This window comes from Odocoileus virginianus, unplaced genomic scaffold (assembly GCF_023699985.2).
Source record: "Odocoileus virginianus isolate 20LAN1187 ecotype Illinois unplaced genomic scaffold, Ovbor_1.2 Unplaced_Scaffold_8, whole genome shotgun sequence".
NCBI classification, from domain to species: domain Eukaryota; kingdom Metazoa; phylum Chordata; class Mammalia; order Artiodactyla; family Cervidae; genus Odocoileus; species Odocoileus virginianus.
In genome coordinates this window covers 594,624-611,898 of record NW_027224270.1, presented here as the reverse complement: position 1 = coordinate 611,898, position 17,275 = coordinate 594,624, and the positions used below count along the sequence as shown (strand labels likewise).

Sequence of the window (17,275 nt, the reverse complement as noted above, 5' to 3'; positions counted from 1 at the left end):
CCACTGTCAGTACAGGAGACAGAGGTTCCAGCCCGTGGGTCAGAGAGGCCCCCTGGAGGAGGCAGTGGCGGCTCGCTCCAGTGTTTCCTCCTGGGGAAGCCCATGGACAGAGCGGCCTGGCGGGCCACGTCCATGGGGCTGTGAAAGAGCTGGACACGGCTTAGTCACTAAACAGCAGCAAATACAAGATGGCTAATGCTTTGCAAGTTGTTGAATATAACCAAATTAACCACTTAAATACATATAACTTAAAGTAACTTTTGTGAAATTTTTTCGTTAACCCTTTTATCACTTATTTCATTCCTTATCTAAATATTCTGTTGAGATTTATTTTGTGTTCATAGTCCTATGAAAGGACTTCAGTAAAGATTTGTCAGTGCTCTTTTGTATGAAGTTGAATCTCTCCATTGCAAAGTGTTTTTTGTAAAAGGAAGAGAAAAAAATAGGTAAGATTTTTAAACATGGTAATAGTGAAAATTTCTTCATAGACGATGTGATATCAGTTGTCAGTAGGTAATGAGAAAGTTGTGTGGATAGGTTGGGTGAGTAATAACACTTATTATATATTCCAGATAACATTTAAATTGTGATTACTGAATACATAGAATTTTATTTAGAATATGTCTAAAATATAAAGAACCTATGTCTATAAACACCATGGAATTAGTTACTTTAATGAAGAAAATAATAAATTGATAATTTCATAACTTTCCATATAATATATTCATTTGAAAATGTTACATTCTGCTGAATATTTGTCTCTGTATTTATTTTTAAATGTGTTAAAATTGAATCAGCTCCTGATGAAACACATAGAGCATTAGTAGTCTGTTCTCTACCTTAATGCCTGGTTAACACTGCAAGTGGCAAATACACTTGTCATGACAGTTTTTTCTGTTCTGAATTTGCAGTTCAGAATGCAGTGATGGAGAATGGTCTGCTTCTTTGCCGCATCGATTTTCTGGTACAGAGAAAGATCAGTCCTCGAGTGACGAGAGCTGGGAGACTCTGCCAGGAAAAGAGGAGAACGAGCCTGAGCTACGCAGTGACAGCAGTGGCCCGGAAGAGGAGAACCCAGAACTGTCTCTTCAGGAAGGGTATGCTAGCAGTGTGGTCTGTGACTCCCACGTGCTGCGTGGGGTGCTACGCATCGCCTTCAAAGGGTGCTATGCTGTCAGTCACGTTCACAAGCCCTACGTAGGACCAGCAGGTCCTGATGAATTCTGTTATGCTCTTTGTTATTTTCCAAAGAGCAATTACCTTGAAAATACTGGTAATTACAGTGTCTTCAGTTGAAATACAGTTTCCATTTTGCTTTATTTAGAGAAACCGTGGACATTTAAACGATCATTTTGGTTAAGTCAGGTAGGAGGGAATCAGAGCTGCCGTTGGCCTTCAGTGGAGATAGTGACAAGGCAGAAGGGACAGCCGTTCTTGGGAATGCAGGCAGCTGTAAACGGTGAAGTTTACTCTTGCTGTCTGATTGCATTGGGTGGTATTTTCAATTAGTCGCTTGATGTTAAATCTCTTTGTGTTTTCCTCACTTTAATGGGAATGCTCTAGTACACAGAGCTTGTCAGGTTTATGCTGTGATGGGCTGGATTGTGAGTATTTTCAGCTTTGTGTGCCAGTCTCTACTGGAGCTACTCGGTTCTGTTGTTGCAGTGTAAAAGTAGCCACAGGTGATAGGTAAATGAATGGGTGGAGCTGTCTTCCAGTAAAATTGATACTCAGCTTTGCTAAAAGAGTATATAAATATATTTATATACATTGTATCTTTTGGTGTTTAAATAGCTTTTTATTTCTTTAAAGGCTGTTAGTATTTGTTTGTGAAACCTTTCAGGCTTGGTATTTTGTTTTGAGGGAGTATTTCTTTGATAATTAAAATTTCTTTATGATGATGATTGGTTGGTTCTAATTTAGTCCATGAAATCTATTTTAGTAAATATATTTTCTTAGGAAAAAACTATTTCAATTTGTACAGACATCAAATTTTTACTTCTCAAAAAATATAAATTTCCAGCTTGAGATTAATTCTATATGAAAATCTGGAAATAAAAAACATTAGAAAATTTGTGAAGAAAGGAATTTACAAACAATTGGTTTTGATAGTGGTAGGTTGAGGTGGCTTTTTTTTTCCCTCTTCCTAACTTTATGTTTGATCATCTTTAATTATTATTAGTTTCAGTTCAGTTCAGTCGCTCAGTTGTGTCTGACTCTGCGACCCATGGACTGCAGCACGCCAGGCCTCCCTGTCCATCGCCATCTCCTGGCGCTTACTCCATTGAGTTGGTGATGCCATCCAACCATCTCACCCTCTGTCGTCCCCTTCTCCTCCTGCCTTCAATTAGTTAGTTTACTAAGTATTAAATTTTTTGTATGTAATTTGTGAAGAATTTTGTACGTAATTTTTCGTATGTAACTATCATGCAACAAACATTTACTGAGCATGCAGTACGTGCCAAGCGTTGTACTGGATCCTGGGATTGTATCAGTGAACAAGACAAAGTTCCTTCATGATGTTTATGTGGTGGTGGGAGCGGCAGGTAAGATAGAAATAATTGTAAAGCGCAAACTGATAATTAACGGTGAAGGGAGTAAAACACAGATGTAATAAAGCAGTCGATAGGTGCTTACATTAATTAGAGTAGTCAGGGAGGACTTCTCTTAGGAATTGACTTTTGAACTGAGTTCTAAAAGATGAGAAATAGCAATTAGTTGAGGGAGAGCTTTCTAGGCAGTAGGAAAGAGGAGAGCAGAGGTACAGTGAAAAGGAGAGGGCTTGGCATGTCAGAAAGTAGTGGGGCTGAAGCAGATGAGTGAAAAAGAGTAATATGAGAGGAAGTGGGCAGGAACCAGACTGAAGAACATACAGCAGCTGGAATTATTCAGAGAGCAATGCGATTTTAAGTGTGGAGAATTAACTGATTTAACACACATTTTTAAAAGATCAAACAGCTCCGTGGAGATTGACTTGGAAAGGGACTAAAGTAAAAAAGAAGATAAGAGTGAGTTAGGCTGTCAGGGGTTATCTGGTAGTGAGAATTTTAAAAGGTAAACAAGTTTGGGACTATTTTTGAGTTATAAATATTAAAATATATTGGGTGTGAGATGAGGGAGAAACCAGTCAGTTATGACTGGGTATTCTCTTTGTGCCTTAGGTGGACGTTCATGTCATGGACTAAGATAAGGAAGCCTGGTGAGAGAATTTGGAAGTAGGAACTCCTTTCCAGAATTTTAAGTGTGTTAGACATGCATTGTGGAGAAGGCAGTGGCACCCCACTCCAGTGCTCTTGCCTGAACAATTCCATGGACGGAGGAACCTGATAGGCGGCAGTCTATAGGGTCGCGAAGAGTCAGACACGACTGAGCAACTTCACTTTCACTTTTCACTTTCCTGCATTGGAGGAGGAAATGGCAACCCACTCCAGTGTTCTTGCCTGGAGAGTCCCAGGGACGGGGAAGCCTGGTGGGCTGCCGTCTATGGGGTCGCACAGAGTCGGACGTGACTGAAGCGACTTAGCGGCAGCCGACATGCATTGTAGATGGCAGGAGGCACGTGAATATTTAGCTTGTAACTTTAAGGGAGGTGTCCTGAATTGTAGTTAGATGTACAGATAAATGAGTACAAACAGAAACACATTTGGAAGTCATCTAGTGCTTGCATCAGTATCCTGCAATAAAAGATCCAGAAATTTGATTTAAAAAAATAGAAGTCAGTTGGTGAGAAGGGCAGAACTAATACGTTGTAGAGCAGTAGTATTTCAGTTGATGGGAAAAGATCAGAGTTGAAGTGTATAGTTTGAGAGAAGTCTGAAAGTTAGCTTTTGACATAAGCTAAATTTGTATGGTAAAATTTTAAGGGTAGCCATTATAAGAATAAATACAGAGTATATGTGTTAAAAACCTGTAGACAAGGGAAAAAGAAACTTGAGACATGAAAAACATTTAAAGTCAATCCAAATAACAGTAAAGAAAGGAAGAAAAAGCATTAAAACATGGAAGAAAAATAGAGATAAAAAAAGCAGCACATAAGAAAAAGTTCTGTAATAAACATAAACTGTTTACTCTCTGTTTGTGAAAGATAAAGCTTCAAATCAGTTAGATTTTTTAAGTTAAATGTTGTTTACAAAACCCACACTTAAAGCATTAGCATACAAAAAGATTGAAAGTTAAAGGACAGAAAATGGTATTTCAGGGAAATACTAACTAAAAGAAAATGCACTAATTATACGAGCATTAGCAAAGTAGACTTAAAGACAGAAAAGCACTTTTGGGGAGGGTGAAGGTAACTACATAATAAGTCCAATTTTCCAGTACAGTGTAGCAGTTTTAAACTTGAATGTACCTAATAAAATAGACTCAAAATATATAAATCAAAATTTAATCAAACTAGAGAATGTTGACAGATTTTCTGTCATATTAGAAAAATTTTAAATACCTTTCTGAATTTCTAATTTATGGATACAAAAAATTAATTGCAGATTTGAGCAACTCATTTAAACATGATTTAATGAACACTGCGTGCTGTGGAATACAAAAACACACAAAAAGTGAATGTGTACTATAGACTGCAAAGCACAGATTAACACATTTCAAAGAATCAGTATCCTGCAGACAGTTTTCTCTGACCATAATGCAATTAATTTTATAAATAAATAATACATATGTGTGTGTGTGTGTATATATATATATATATAAAACCCCCTTTGCATTTGAAAGTATCCATGCTTCTAAAAAAACAGTAGGACAAAGAAGAAAGCATACTAGAAGTTTAAAAAGCATACAACTCAATGATAATGAAAATACCACCAGTCAAAAACTGTGGGATTATAGTGAAATTGATATTTACAGGTAAATTTATCTTTATACATACTTATGTTAGAAAAAAAGCAAAGCTGAAGATGGAGTAGCTATGCATTTAACTTAAAAAATAGAAAAGGAATGTTAGAATAAATAAACTAAGGTGAGATAAGAATCAGGGAGAAGATAAGAACAAAAGTCAATAAAATTAGAAAACAGTAACAGTAGAGAGAATCAAAGAAGCCAAAAGCTGATACTCTGAAAAAATAAGAACAAGAAGACATTCCACTTGATAGTGAACAGGAAAATAAAGATGACACAGGTGAGTGATGTGGGAAGGGGACAGAGCTGCAAAACCAGTGAAGGTTATATGGACCAAGAAGAACACTGTGATCTTAGAATCAGTACATTTGAAAACTTAGAAGTTGACAAATTCCTAGAAAAATGGAATTCGTCAACACTCACTACCCTAAATAATATGATAACTATTACAGATACGTAATCAGTGGTTTATAATCTTTCCATGGAGAAAATAACTGATCCAAATGGTTTTAGAGCTGAATTCTCTTAAATTTCTCTCTAAACTTTCAAAGGTCATATCACACTACTCTTCAAGAGAATGAGAAAACAACTATTTCTCCAAGTCATTCAAATAAGGCCAGTATAACCCTAGTACCAAAAGAGTATGTGAAGAAAATTATAAGCTTTATACTTTAATTCATTAAAGTATGCATCAGACTCTTAAACAGAATTATTGGAAATCTGAATTTGTTAAGTGTATTTTTTTAACAGATAAAACTCAGTTACCAGTTTGAGTTTATTCCAGGTATGTAAAAGTAGTTTTATGTAGAATAGCTATAAATGTTATCACCACATTAGCAAAATACAGGAGAAAATTCAAATGACAAATTCTGTAGATTTTTTTTTTCTGTGGGGAAAAAACAAAATCACTTGTAATGTTCAGTATCTCATCATGATAAAAGTTTTGAAACTAAAATCAGAACAGAATTTCCTTGCCCTCATAAAACCTATCTAAAAAAATAGAAATAATTTTCAATAAAGAAGCATTAAAAAAACTTCCCCCTTAAGATCAGGAGTAAGACAAGTGTACCGTTTCTTTGGCCATTGAGGAGGAAGTGTTAGCATGGCAGGATGGGAGAGTAATAAGAGATAACAAAGATAGAAAAGGAGAGAGCCCAATTAGGGAACTGTGCTTACAGTATAGAGTCTTAATGTGCAGAGTGCATCGTGAGCTGAGGTCAGTGAGCGAAACTTAGTCTGACTGTATCAAAACCTTGAGCAGATAATTCATTGAAGAGTAAATAGTAACAGTGAATAAAAATATCAAAAGATGCTTAGATCATTAGTAATCAGGGGGTGTATATTAAGAACTCAAGGAGGGCCCCTCCTGGTGGTGTAGTGGTTAGGACTCTGTGCTTCTAATGCAGGGGTGCAGGTTCAATCCCTGGTTGGGGAACTAAGATCCCACATGCTATGTGGTGCAGCCAAAAAACAACAACAACAACAACAGAAGGATCACAAGGAGGTGTCTTCTTTTAATCATGTGCTGTATCAACAGTGTCAGGTGTTTGGGAGGATGTAAATCAGTTCTTAAACACTGCTTGTTGAGATGGATATTACCCAAGTATTAATTAATAAGCAAAGTCAATGTATACATACATAGAGTATTACACAGCAGTGGTAATGAATGAAGTTACATACAGAAATATGGATGAATCTTAAAGATAGAATGCTGAGTAAGAATAACCATTCCTGGGAAAATGTGTATCATACCTATTTCATAAAGTTTAAAAACAGGCAATAGTAAATATCTTAAGTATAGAATACATCTTTCACAAAGCAGTGGAATGAAAACAGCATCAACATGATGGTATTTTGCTCTGGAGTGTCCGGCCAAGGGGGCAGAAAAAATGTGGAACACAAGGTGTATCCTAGTCAGTGGTAATAGTCTAGTTCCTGGCCTGGGTGGTTGGTCTGTGGTTGTTCAGTATAATATACTGTATAACTAAAATAGGTTGTATGTATTTTGCATTGGGGAAAAAAAGGAACTAAAAAATGGAATTGAAGATGAGAAAACGAAGATAACCCAGTTCTTTACAAAAGGGAAGAGATTCCAAGTGGATTTTGGACCTAGAAAAGGGCTGTCCTCACCCCTAAAAACCTAGAAACATGATTGTTTGCTTATAGAATTTTCAAGGAGAAAGTAACTGACTGATAATTAGACTAAAGGTAAGTGAGGTTCTTGAGAAGATGATCCAGACCTCAGGAAGACGGCCTCTAGGATCAGAGAAAGACTCCTCCATTGTAGCTCGTCGGGAGGCAGCAGGTGGTCCTGGGTACTTCTGACCCTGTTGTTTAGTAGTGGGGAGGAAACAGGTGGTCCTGGGTACTTCTGTTGTCCTGTTGTTCAAAAATTTTTTTTTTTTTTTTTTTAAGATCAAAATTCCTTTTGTTATGCTATCAGGCCAACTCTGGTCCAACCACAGTGCCGCTCTTCTAGCCTGATCAATTTTGTGTTGAATGATGAATGAACTTTATGTAATACTTTGAGAGCATGTGCCACATGGCACTTATTTTCTGTTAACTGTGTTATCATGAGTTGTGAAAGACAGAAACAAATGTTTAAGCAAAATATGTAGCCAAGGATTATCTATGTAGTTGAAATAGTATTAATGACATTATCGTTTAGATTCAGAATAATTTCTTATTTTACTTTTCTTCTTTGAATTTAAAAAACTCATAAATTAATATTTCTTATACTGAATAATTTTCAACCAAGGATTTGAGTTTTATGATATCTGAATTACAGCATAACAGTCATTTTGATAGCTGTATAATTTTTAAAAATGTATTTCTTGTAGGTGTACATTGAAATAACAGACATTTCCAAGGACTATTCTAGGCTTAATCTCTAAATTATTTGACTTTTAAAAGATTTTCAAGGGTTTATTATTATATTTGCAACACAGAGAGAACCTATTAAGTGTCAAGCGCATGCTTCAGGGAGTGAGGCTCTAATGAGTGCGCTGGGCTCAGGCGTGTCTGACTGTGCGACCCCATGGACAGAAGTCCACCAGGTTCCCCTGTCCATGGGGTTCCCCAGGCAGGAACGCTGCGGTGGGTTGCCATGCCCTGCTCCAGGGTAATGAGGAGAGACAGCGTTTATGCCCTTGAGAAGTTGCCAGTCTAGGAGGAGGCAAGTGAGTCCCAGGAGAGTTAGGGGACACTTCCCTGCTGTGCAGGGACTTTTAGTTTGATTTGTACTTTAAAATTGTTTGAGGCTTAATTTTACTGAAACTAAATTATGCACAAGAAAGCATCTACTGTCTTAATGTATTAGACATTAAAAATTTAACAAAACAAGCATATTTTGGGGTATGCTCATTTCTCTCATTTTATTAGACTAAATTGTATAAACATGTTATTCTGACATGTACTTGAGGAGCAAAAATTAAACATTTATGGATTTAGGTGTAGAAGGAGATAGTTTCTTTGTATTGAAAATGGGTTGATTCTTGTATGTGGGCATTGTCTACATCTCTTTCATAAATGTTTTTATCCCTAAAGTTAAATTTGCACATTAGAATGAATAGAGTTTTAATTGGCCGTTCTGCAAGTTGAGATACATAAAATTGTTGTATAACATTATTTCTCATTTAAACCCAAACTAAAATGAAACTTTCCTGAGACTATCTTATTTAACCTCCTTTTGGTATACTAAAAGGTATATTTTTGTCAAATAAAATGAATAAGAAAATTCTACTAGTATAATTGTCTTACTTGTGAATTTGAAAGTAGCTTTTGTTCAGTGTTTGCAGCCTTGAAATGCCATTTTTTCTTATGTATTATAATTATTAATTTTTCTCAGTTTGGTCTTTGTGTCCAAGTTTTTGGTGTTTTGACTTTTCCATGAGTATTTTCTTTATTGTGTGTGTTGTGAAGTTTAGCAATCAGTTTATCTTTGGCTTCAAAATTTTGTATCATGTTTAGAACGACACAGATTTTTGTGAAAATTTCTTTTGCGGTCCTTCTAGTACTTGATTTTTTTAGAGGTATTGAAGGCAGGCATGCATTTTTATAAAACAGATCTGGAATTTATTTAAGGCTAAATAGTGACATCAAAATGTAATGTCCCTCCCTCCCCCCATGTGGATACCCAGTTATCTCAGTGTCATTTATCAAGTGGTCTTTTCCCCTGTTGTTTTGAAATACTTTCATTTTTCTTATTTTCTTTATCTGTGTCATTGACTTGTCTATCCCTGTTTCTGTTAGCTTATTTTCTAGTGGAAGAATGACTAACAGTAAACATGAAAATGATAAGTAAAAGGAAGGTCTATAAGGAAAATAAGCAGAATGCTATATATCAGCAGTGACTGGTGAGCTGCTTAAAATGAGTGGTCAAGACAGGCTTCCCTTAAAGAAGTGACATTTCCTCTGATCTGAGAACCAGGCAGGGGAGTGGCAGTGTGTAAATCTGGTGAAAGTGCATTTCAAAGGTAGAGGGAGTGTCTGCAAGGTGGGCTGATCTCCCTGTGCTCTGGGGAGAGAGAACAGCAGGAGAGTAATGGGGGGGGTGGGGGCGGCGGTTATTGTAACTGAGGGAAGCTACTCAAGATTGGGACCTAACAATTCAGATTACCTAGGGTGTTTTTCTTATTTTTCTCCTGCAAAAAGAAAATAGAGTATAGATAATATGTATCAAATAAACATATTCTTAGGTAATTAGGAGCTATTTCTTTATACATATGACCCAATAACAAATTTGCTTCCCTTTAAAATAATTCTACATCTAAAGAAGGCAGATTTTTAAGAATCATGTAAGTACCAAGAATTTAGAATTCAAATAAAGTATCTACTTGCACTAAAGAGAGCTCTTTAAAGAAAAAATTTATGATGTATTTTAAAATAATAATACTTTTTCTTCCATGAAAATGTTTGTATTAGGGAACAAACATCCTTGGAAGAGGGAGAAATTCCTTGGTTACAGTACAATGAAGTCAATGAAAGCAGCAGTGATGAAGGGAATGAGCCCGCTAACGAATTTGCACAGCCAGAAGCTTTCATGTTGGATGGTAACAATAACCTTGAGGATGACTCCAGTGTGAGTGAAGACTTGGATGTGGACTGGAGGTATGTAGCACAGTGTGCTCACCGTGCTCACTGATCACTGAGTAGAATTCGTTCATGAGTCTAAATTATGAGACCTGCATCTCTGACAGCTAAGAAATATTTTCATTTTTCTCATCTGTCAGTCTTCCTCTCCTTCCAAGCTCATTTCAGACACTGCTTCCTACATGAACTGTAGTCACTGACCTATTCATTCTTTGACCATTAACTCTACGGATGCTTGCCTTACATCCTAGTTATTTACATACTTGTTTCAGGTTTATGACTTTTAAATTTGGTGTTAAAAATTTTTTAATGACAAATATATATTGTGTGTCCTGATCCCCTTAATACAGCACTTGATATAATCCTGTAAAAAATAAAAGTCCATGATGAATACTACTTGAAGAATTTCGAAACCTGTGATTGAATCAGAATCAAGACTGTAGTTTTCCTTCTGTATTTGCAAAATATGGAAGATACAATTGTACCTTCCCAGAGATGTTGAATGAATTAAATTTACTTCATGCTGCAAAGAATAGTGAGCTTCAAATAAAAGTAACATACACATTAAATGGATTATAGAATTGTTACTGTTTGTGATTGAATGAATGATCAGAATTTATCTGTTTTGGTTTATAAACTTAGACTTTTTTTTCCAAGTGTGCAGAGCCCTCTGAAATAATTACTGAGATGTAGAGAGAATGTTTGTTCCAGCTACTCCGTTTTTGTTATTTTCTGGAAAAAATTATGGCTTGATGCTACCCTTATTTTCATCTTTGCACAGATATATTTTTAAGAATTTGTCTTGTTTTTCCAGTTAAAATTCCATTACAGAAAATTTAGAAAAATAAAGATAAGAAACTCATTCAGACCCCTGATAATATATTTTTAGGGCCTTCTTTGTGCCTTCAGTTTCTCTTTCTGAATGTTTTTCTTTGTACTTGTCTAAATTGTTCCAGACACGAAACTCAGTGTCTCCATGATTCTCCTTGCTGATCTCTCTCCCTCCCCGGGGGAAGAATCGGAGCAGACCTTAGTGACCCTGCTACAGAAGCAGAAGTGGGCCTTCCTCACAGCCACACAGTTAGCTTGTAACTCATCCTAAAGACTCTCTGAGGCCTGTGTCCTGTCTCCCCAAGCATAATGGAGTCAGTGACCTGACCTAGTCCTCGTCCGTGACCCTGAGCACCCCCTTGATTTCTTCCCTCCTTCATTCTGCCCACTCCCCTGATACTGAGCTTGTTCCTCCTGCCGTGTTTCCTGATGACCTCACGCACAGCCGTCTCTGACAGTGCTCAGCAGGGTTGTCTGTTCAGCATTGTCTCTGCATGTTGGGAGACACAGGGTTCATAGGAGAAACACTATAAATGCTCCATCCTACAGAGGCACTAACATTTACTTGATGATTTCCTTGTTGAATAGTGCAGTAAATTTGTCACCCTTAAAACGTGGTCTGTACATCAGGTTGTTTCCTTAGGACAGGTTAATAAGAGGTGATATTACTAATGTGATTATTTTTTTTAAGATCTTGATATATATATTTCTAAATAACCTTCAAAAAAGGTTTCTCATAAAAATTTGAAGAAATGATTGAGGTCTTTATTGAATGAATTTTAACTTAAATTTGAAAGCTTCTAATTCACTGATGATTGTTCTAGATATGGCTGTTGTGTTAAGATTGTAAAGACATTACTGATTGCTCCGCAAGTTGTGAAGCTTCAAAGCAGTTTGTTTTTTTTTAATATGGAAAACAATTTAGCATTAATTTTTAAGACAAAATTTTTGAAGTTATTGTTCTGAATTTTGTCTAAATATGGCAACACCTCGTTATTTGATTTGGTGGTATTCTCTTTGATTTATGTGATAGTAGCTAAGTGTTGATAAGGTAAAAATATGGTTTGATTTTCACATTAAAGTAGCATGTCATTTTGGCATCTTAAAGGAATAGCCATGGTAAACAGCAGCAATTCTTATGTAACTCCAAAATTTAACACTTTTTTTTTTTTTTTCAGTTTTGCCTCTGCATAGAAAAAAAAAAATTAAAGCCTTTGGTTTTTTATTTTAGCTTAAAGGAAAATGGAAAAAAATCCTCTATCAAAAGTTTGCGTGTTTGTTTTCATTAACTCACAGAAATAATAGTCTCACAGAGACTATTTCATGGATTTGTGTGGCAGGAGTTGATGTGGAGAAAACAGATTTTAGATTTAGACACATCCCAAATGTACCATCTATTTATTCTTTGGTAACAATTTAAGCTTTCTCTTGGTTAGAAATTGGGTTGCAACTATTATTTTTTAATAATCAACCTAATAAGTTGAGGCATAATAATTAACCTAATTAGATTGTGAGAAATTAATTCTTTATGGCTGTAATCATGGTTCAAGAGTAGAATTTTTAAAACTCTTGGAATTATTTCAGAGTTACAGAAAAATGGCAAACAACAGTACAGAAAATTCCCATATACCTTTCACTAAGATTCTGTAAATATTGTTACCACATTCATGTTGCCATTCTTTCCTTTATTTATATTTTTTTCTGATTGATTTAGTAAGTTGCAGACATGATTGCCTCTTTACTTATAAATCACCTAGAATGAATTTCATTAAAATGGGAACATTTTCTTATATAATACAGTAAAATTGTAAAAATCAGAAAATCAACACTGATACAAGTACTATTCTAATCTACAGGACTATTCAAATGTCCATAATTGCCCCACTAATGCCATTTGAGAAATTCTTTTCTGATGCAGTCCAGGGTATGTTAGTTAACTTGTTTTCTTTCGTTTCTTTTAATCTGAAACATTTCCTCAGTCTTTGTTTTTTTATGAATTTGGTATTTTTAAAAGTGCAGGCCATTTATTTTGTAGAATGACTCCGGTTAATTCTATCTGATGACATAGTTAGATTTGAGTTTTACATTTTTAGCAGGCACACCATAGAAGCAGTGTTCTGTTCTCAGTGCATTTCAGAAGGCATGTGGTATTGGATTGTCCCAGGATGATATTAATTCTGATCACTTGGTGCAGGTAACTGTCTCTCAGATCTCATCACTTTGGTTGCCATTTTTACCTTTATAATTAAATAAGCATCGGATGGGAAGATAACCTGTTTCCTCTCAAACTACTCATTCTAGTGTCCTTGGTGGTTCTTACTAAGACAGTTATTACCATGGTGTTTACCAAGTGAACAATACTGGAATGTTTAATGTTCGCTGATCATTCCTCAGTTACCAGATTACAACCAAATTATGCTCTGAGTGTCTAGATTTGTTTAGCTTAGACATGAAAAGAATTATTAGGGGATAGTTGACTCTCATCACTTGAAAGAGGAAAGTGGACATAGTTTGTTGCTTCAGCAGGCAGAAGTAGAGCACTTCATTCAAACTTCTAATGAGGGTTCTCCTATACCACATGCACCTGCTTAGAAAGCAATATGTTTCCTGCACGGAGGAAGTGGTTCTGCTGTTTCTTGAATGCCTCATCTGTTTGGAAATTAGGTAGAGGCTTAGGATTTATCTGCAGAAAGGATAATTGAGGGGATGGAATTCCAACAGAACAAGATTTAGAAAGATGACTGAGCATATCTTATGTTTTCTGAATCTTGGAGTATTTAGTATTCCCAAGACTGGAGGAAAGGGAGGAATCTGTGTATATATATAAAGGTGGAGGGGAGAAGATGAGAACCAGATTAAGACATAATTTTGTCTTCAAGTGGCTTACAACCCTTCAGAGTAATAGAAGTGAGCAGTTAGGAGCTCAGATCTTTTTCAAACTGAATGGTAGGGGAGAAACCCTAGTCCTTAGAAAAATAAAAGATAAATTGATGAGAAAAACTTGAGAAAATAAAGTATTCTTAAGCCCAGAGTGATTAAGCAGTACAAGGTAAGAGAAGAAAAAGGCTTTGAACAATGATAGAATTAAAATAGATGGAGTAATTCTTATCATGTTCTCACCAAAATTTAAATTGGAAACCAAAATAAAGGGGGAGGACATGGGAAAGAATTAGTAGAGAAAAAGTATTGCCTTTATCCTAGCCATACACAGTCCCCAGAACTAGAACTAGAAACAGTAGAGAATTTTCTTAAAACTTTGTGCAGTGAGTGTGGCAGCCTGTTAGGGATGGGAATGGTATCTTAAATCCTTACACCTAGCATTTAACTTTCTGTTGGGTTCTTCTTAAGGTTTTCTGCTTGTGTGTTTATTGGCTTGTCAGTATGCTAGTATATAATTATATCTTCACTATAAAGGTTTCTCAAATCACGGTTATACTTTTCTTCCCCCAGCTTGTTTGATGGCTTCGCAGATGGACTCGGAGTTGCTGAAGCTATTTCTTACGTGGATCCTCAGTTCCTCACTTACATGGCGCTGGAAGAGCGCCTAGCCCAGGCTATGGAGGTATTTTAGTGCTCTGGTACCCATATGTGGTTGATGGGATGCACAGTGATAAAAATTAAAGATTTTTCTAAACTGCTTTTAAGAAAAGGTGAATAATTTTCTTGCCAATATAATAACAATTACCGAGTGGTGGTTCAGTGTGTGTATATAAATTATACTTGGCATCCTGCCTATTTGCCTAAAATTACAGTATTCTCCAGTATCTACTGCAGAATATAGTATTTGTTTTGTTTACATTTAGGAAATACATTTCCTCTATTGAATTATACAGGTCTGTGAATCTGAAATTTTTTACACACGTACACACAAGTATATTTGTTAAATGAAATTAAAGATATCTAAAGATATATTTCAAATTACTTCTCTTTTTTGGTTCGTATGGCTTCTGAATCTATCTAGCTGCTTAATGCAATTGGAAAATTTACTCCCCCTCATCCCCACACACATACACAGGTTTATAAACATGGCACATTTGGTGCCTATTTGTCTTGCCTTCTTTGCTTTGTTTGACCAAAACACAAATAGCTTCTTCAAAATTGTATGTGGCTGTGATCCAAAGCCCAAGCTTTTTCATGTTTGGGGACTGACATTGCACCAGTGAATGTCATTGTTAAGAAGTCTTTTAATCAGTCTCCATAGTGATTAGTAATAACTAATAGTAATAGTAATAACATGAATGAGTCAAAAGTAAAAGAACCAAAAGTTCCTGAGAGAACTTTTCAGGAACACTGTAATGGTATCTTGAAATCTCATGAATTAGATTTGTAACGTAGGTAACAGAAAGAGACAGACCTGTTTACCTACACATATGCACGCCCACTTGCATGTGTACACACAAAAGTTACCTCTCGTGTACTGCTTTGGTGCCACTGAGGCGTGTGTAACCTCCCATGGAGATCATTGTTCTTAGTTACTCTTTGTATTGTATGTTTTTCTCAAAGTGATCATAGCAGAAATATTATGTATCATGGTGGTCATTTTGAAATGTATAGAAATATCCAATGACTATGTTGGTAGTGTACTAATGAACTACTACACTGTTGTAGGTCAATTATATATTGAAAACAAACAAACTCAGGAAAAGAGATGAGGTGTGTGGTTACTAGAGGCAAGGGGTTGCGGGGAAGAGGGAATTGGATAAAGGCAGTCAGAAGCATAAACTCCCAGTTACATGATGAATGACTGCTGGAGATGTAATGTACAACATGATAAATATAATTAACACTGCTGTATATTAACATTATATGTGAAAATTGTTGAGGGTAAATCTTACGATTTCTCATTACAAAGAAATAATTTTTTTCTGTTTCTTTTAATTTTTCATCTATTGAGATGATGGGTGTTGACTAGACTTCTTGGGATAATGGTTTCATAATGTAATCTATGTCAAATCATCATGCTATATGCATCAAATTTACATGGTACTGTATATAAATTATATTGCAGTAAAACTTGGAGGGGTGGGAAATACTTATACTAGAAGAAAAGTTAGAACATCATGAGACAGAATTATATATTCTTAGGACTTTTCCCAGGTTATGTAACTTGCCTTGCCAAATGCTGACATGAAAACAGTGGCACAGCATGATAACCTCCATCAGAAATAGAATATATAAAGATTGAAGATTACTAACTTCCTTGAGTTAAACAAATTTTAAGTGACCACATGGAATACATCAGTATTAGAGTCTGGTTTTGCAGTGCTTAGATAGTTTTTTTCCCATTATGCTAGTGGTTTATGATCTCCTACAATGTGGTAATATCTTTAGAAAGAAGCTTTGAAAATTAAAAACTTTATTACTTGTTATTGATGAGAAATGTGATGCTTGGCATCTTGAAAGAAGAGCCAGAGAGGCTTGTCATGAGGGTCATGGCGCGCTGCAAAGACAGGAGGCAGGGAAGAGCATCGCATGTCCAGGGAGCTTAGACTCTCACTGCCGCCCTCTGTTCTCAGGGGGCCCCCGTGGCTGTACGCACTCAGTCGTTCTTACCTATCTGTGTTTCAGGTTAGCGGCGTTAAATGTCTCCCTTCCCCACAGCATAACTGTGTCTTCAGATTTAGTGCTCAGCTTTACTTTATTTGGATTTGACTGAGACATATTTCACTCCTAGAGAACCAGTACAGTTCCTTCTTCCTGTCAGACTCTAGAAATCTTTATTTGTCCAGGTCTAGCATACACTTGTTTAATAATTTTGAAAAATGAACTGAAATAATTTATAATTTCGGATTTTTCCTTTTAGATTTAACACTAACATTTTGTAAATAAGTGAAAAACAAGTGAATAATAAGACAAACTGAGCATTTTGTTTTTGTTTTCTTAGCAACACTATCTCTCTTTGGCAGTGGTTGTTTTCATTTCTGTTATTTTTCCAACACTAGACTGACCTTTCTTTTTGCGTAGTAGCTATTGGTTAATATATTGGCAATAAACATTTTCCTCATATCTTTCTCAGATTTGAGTGAGAAATAGGGCAAAATATTTAAGATTTTTAACTGTTTGAAACAGTGGTATTAAAACTTTTTACTCAGTCTCCCCAAAATTTAAGTATTCCTTTGTACACCTTGACACTGACATCTCAAGATTTTTAGCATAAAACCTAAGTAACATTATTTAACCAATTATACCAGTTTGCAGTAAAACTATCTTCAAGAATTTAAATGTAAAAAAACTGGTGTAGATTGAGTTAAAGTTGTTTGTGGTATCTACTGATTAAGAACAAACATATACAAATTTTATATATAATTACTTAAACATAAAGTAAACTTTTCATTAGAAATGCATCTCTTAATGACATGGAGGCTTTTTTTATCCTTCCTGATTGAGTGAATTTTTCTTATTTATAGAATGAGACATAAGTCAGCATGAACTTTATTTCTACTTTTCATCTTTATGAATGAAGGTTGAGAAACCTTATTCAGATAAATCAGTTGGTAGGGATGGACGG

The 17,275-nt window shown here is 35.7% G+C and overlaps 1 protein-coding gene across 4 annotated transcripts in view; it reads left to right on the top strand.

Moving 5' to 3' along the window:
• PJA2 (praja ring finger ubiquitin ligase 2) overlaps positions 1–17,275 on the top strand; it is a 69,140-nt gene that overhangs the window by 36,509 nt on the left and 15,356 nt on the right. For all 4 annotated transcript variants that reach the window (XM_070462677.1, XM_070462678.1, XM_070462679.1 and 1 more), the window contains 3 exons: positions 912–1,097; positions 9,769–9,954; positions 14,218–14,329. In XM_070462677.1, the coding sequence (XP_070318778.1) occupies positions 912–1,097; positions 9,769–9,954; positions 14,218–14,329 (484 nt within the window). The remainder of the gene's footprint in view (positions 1–911; positions 1,098–9,768; positions 9,955–14,217; positions 14,330–17,275) is intronic.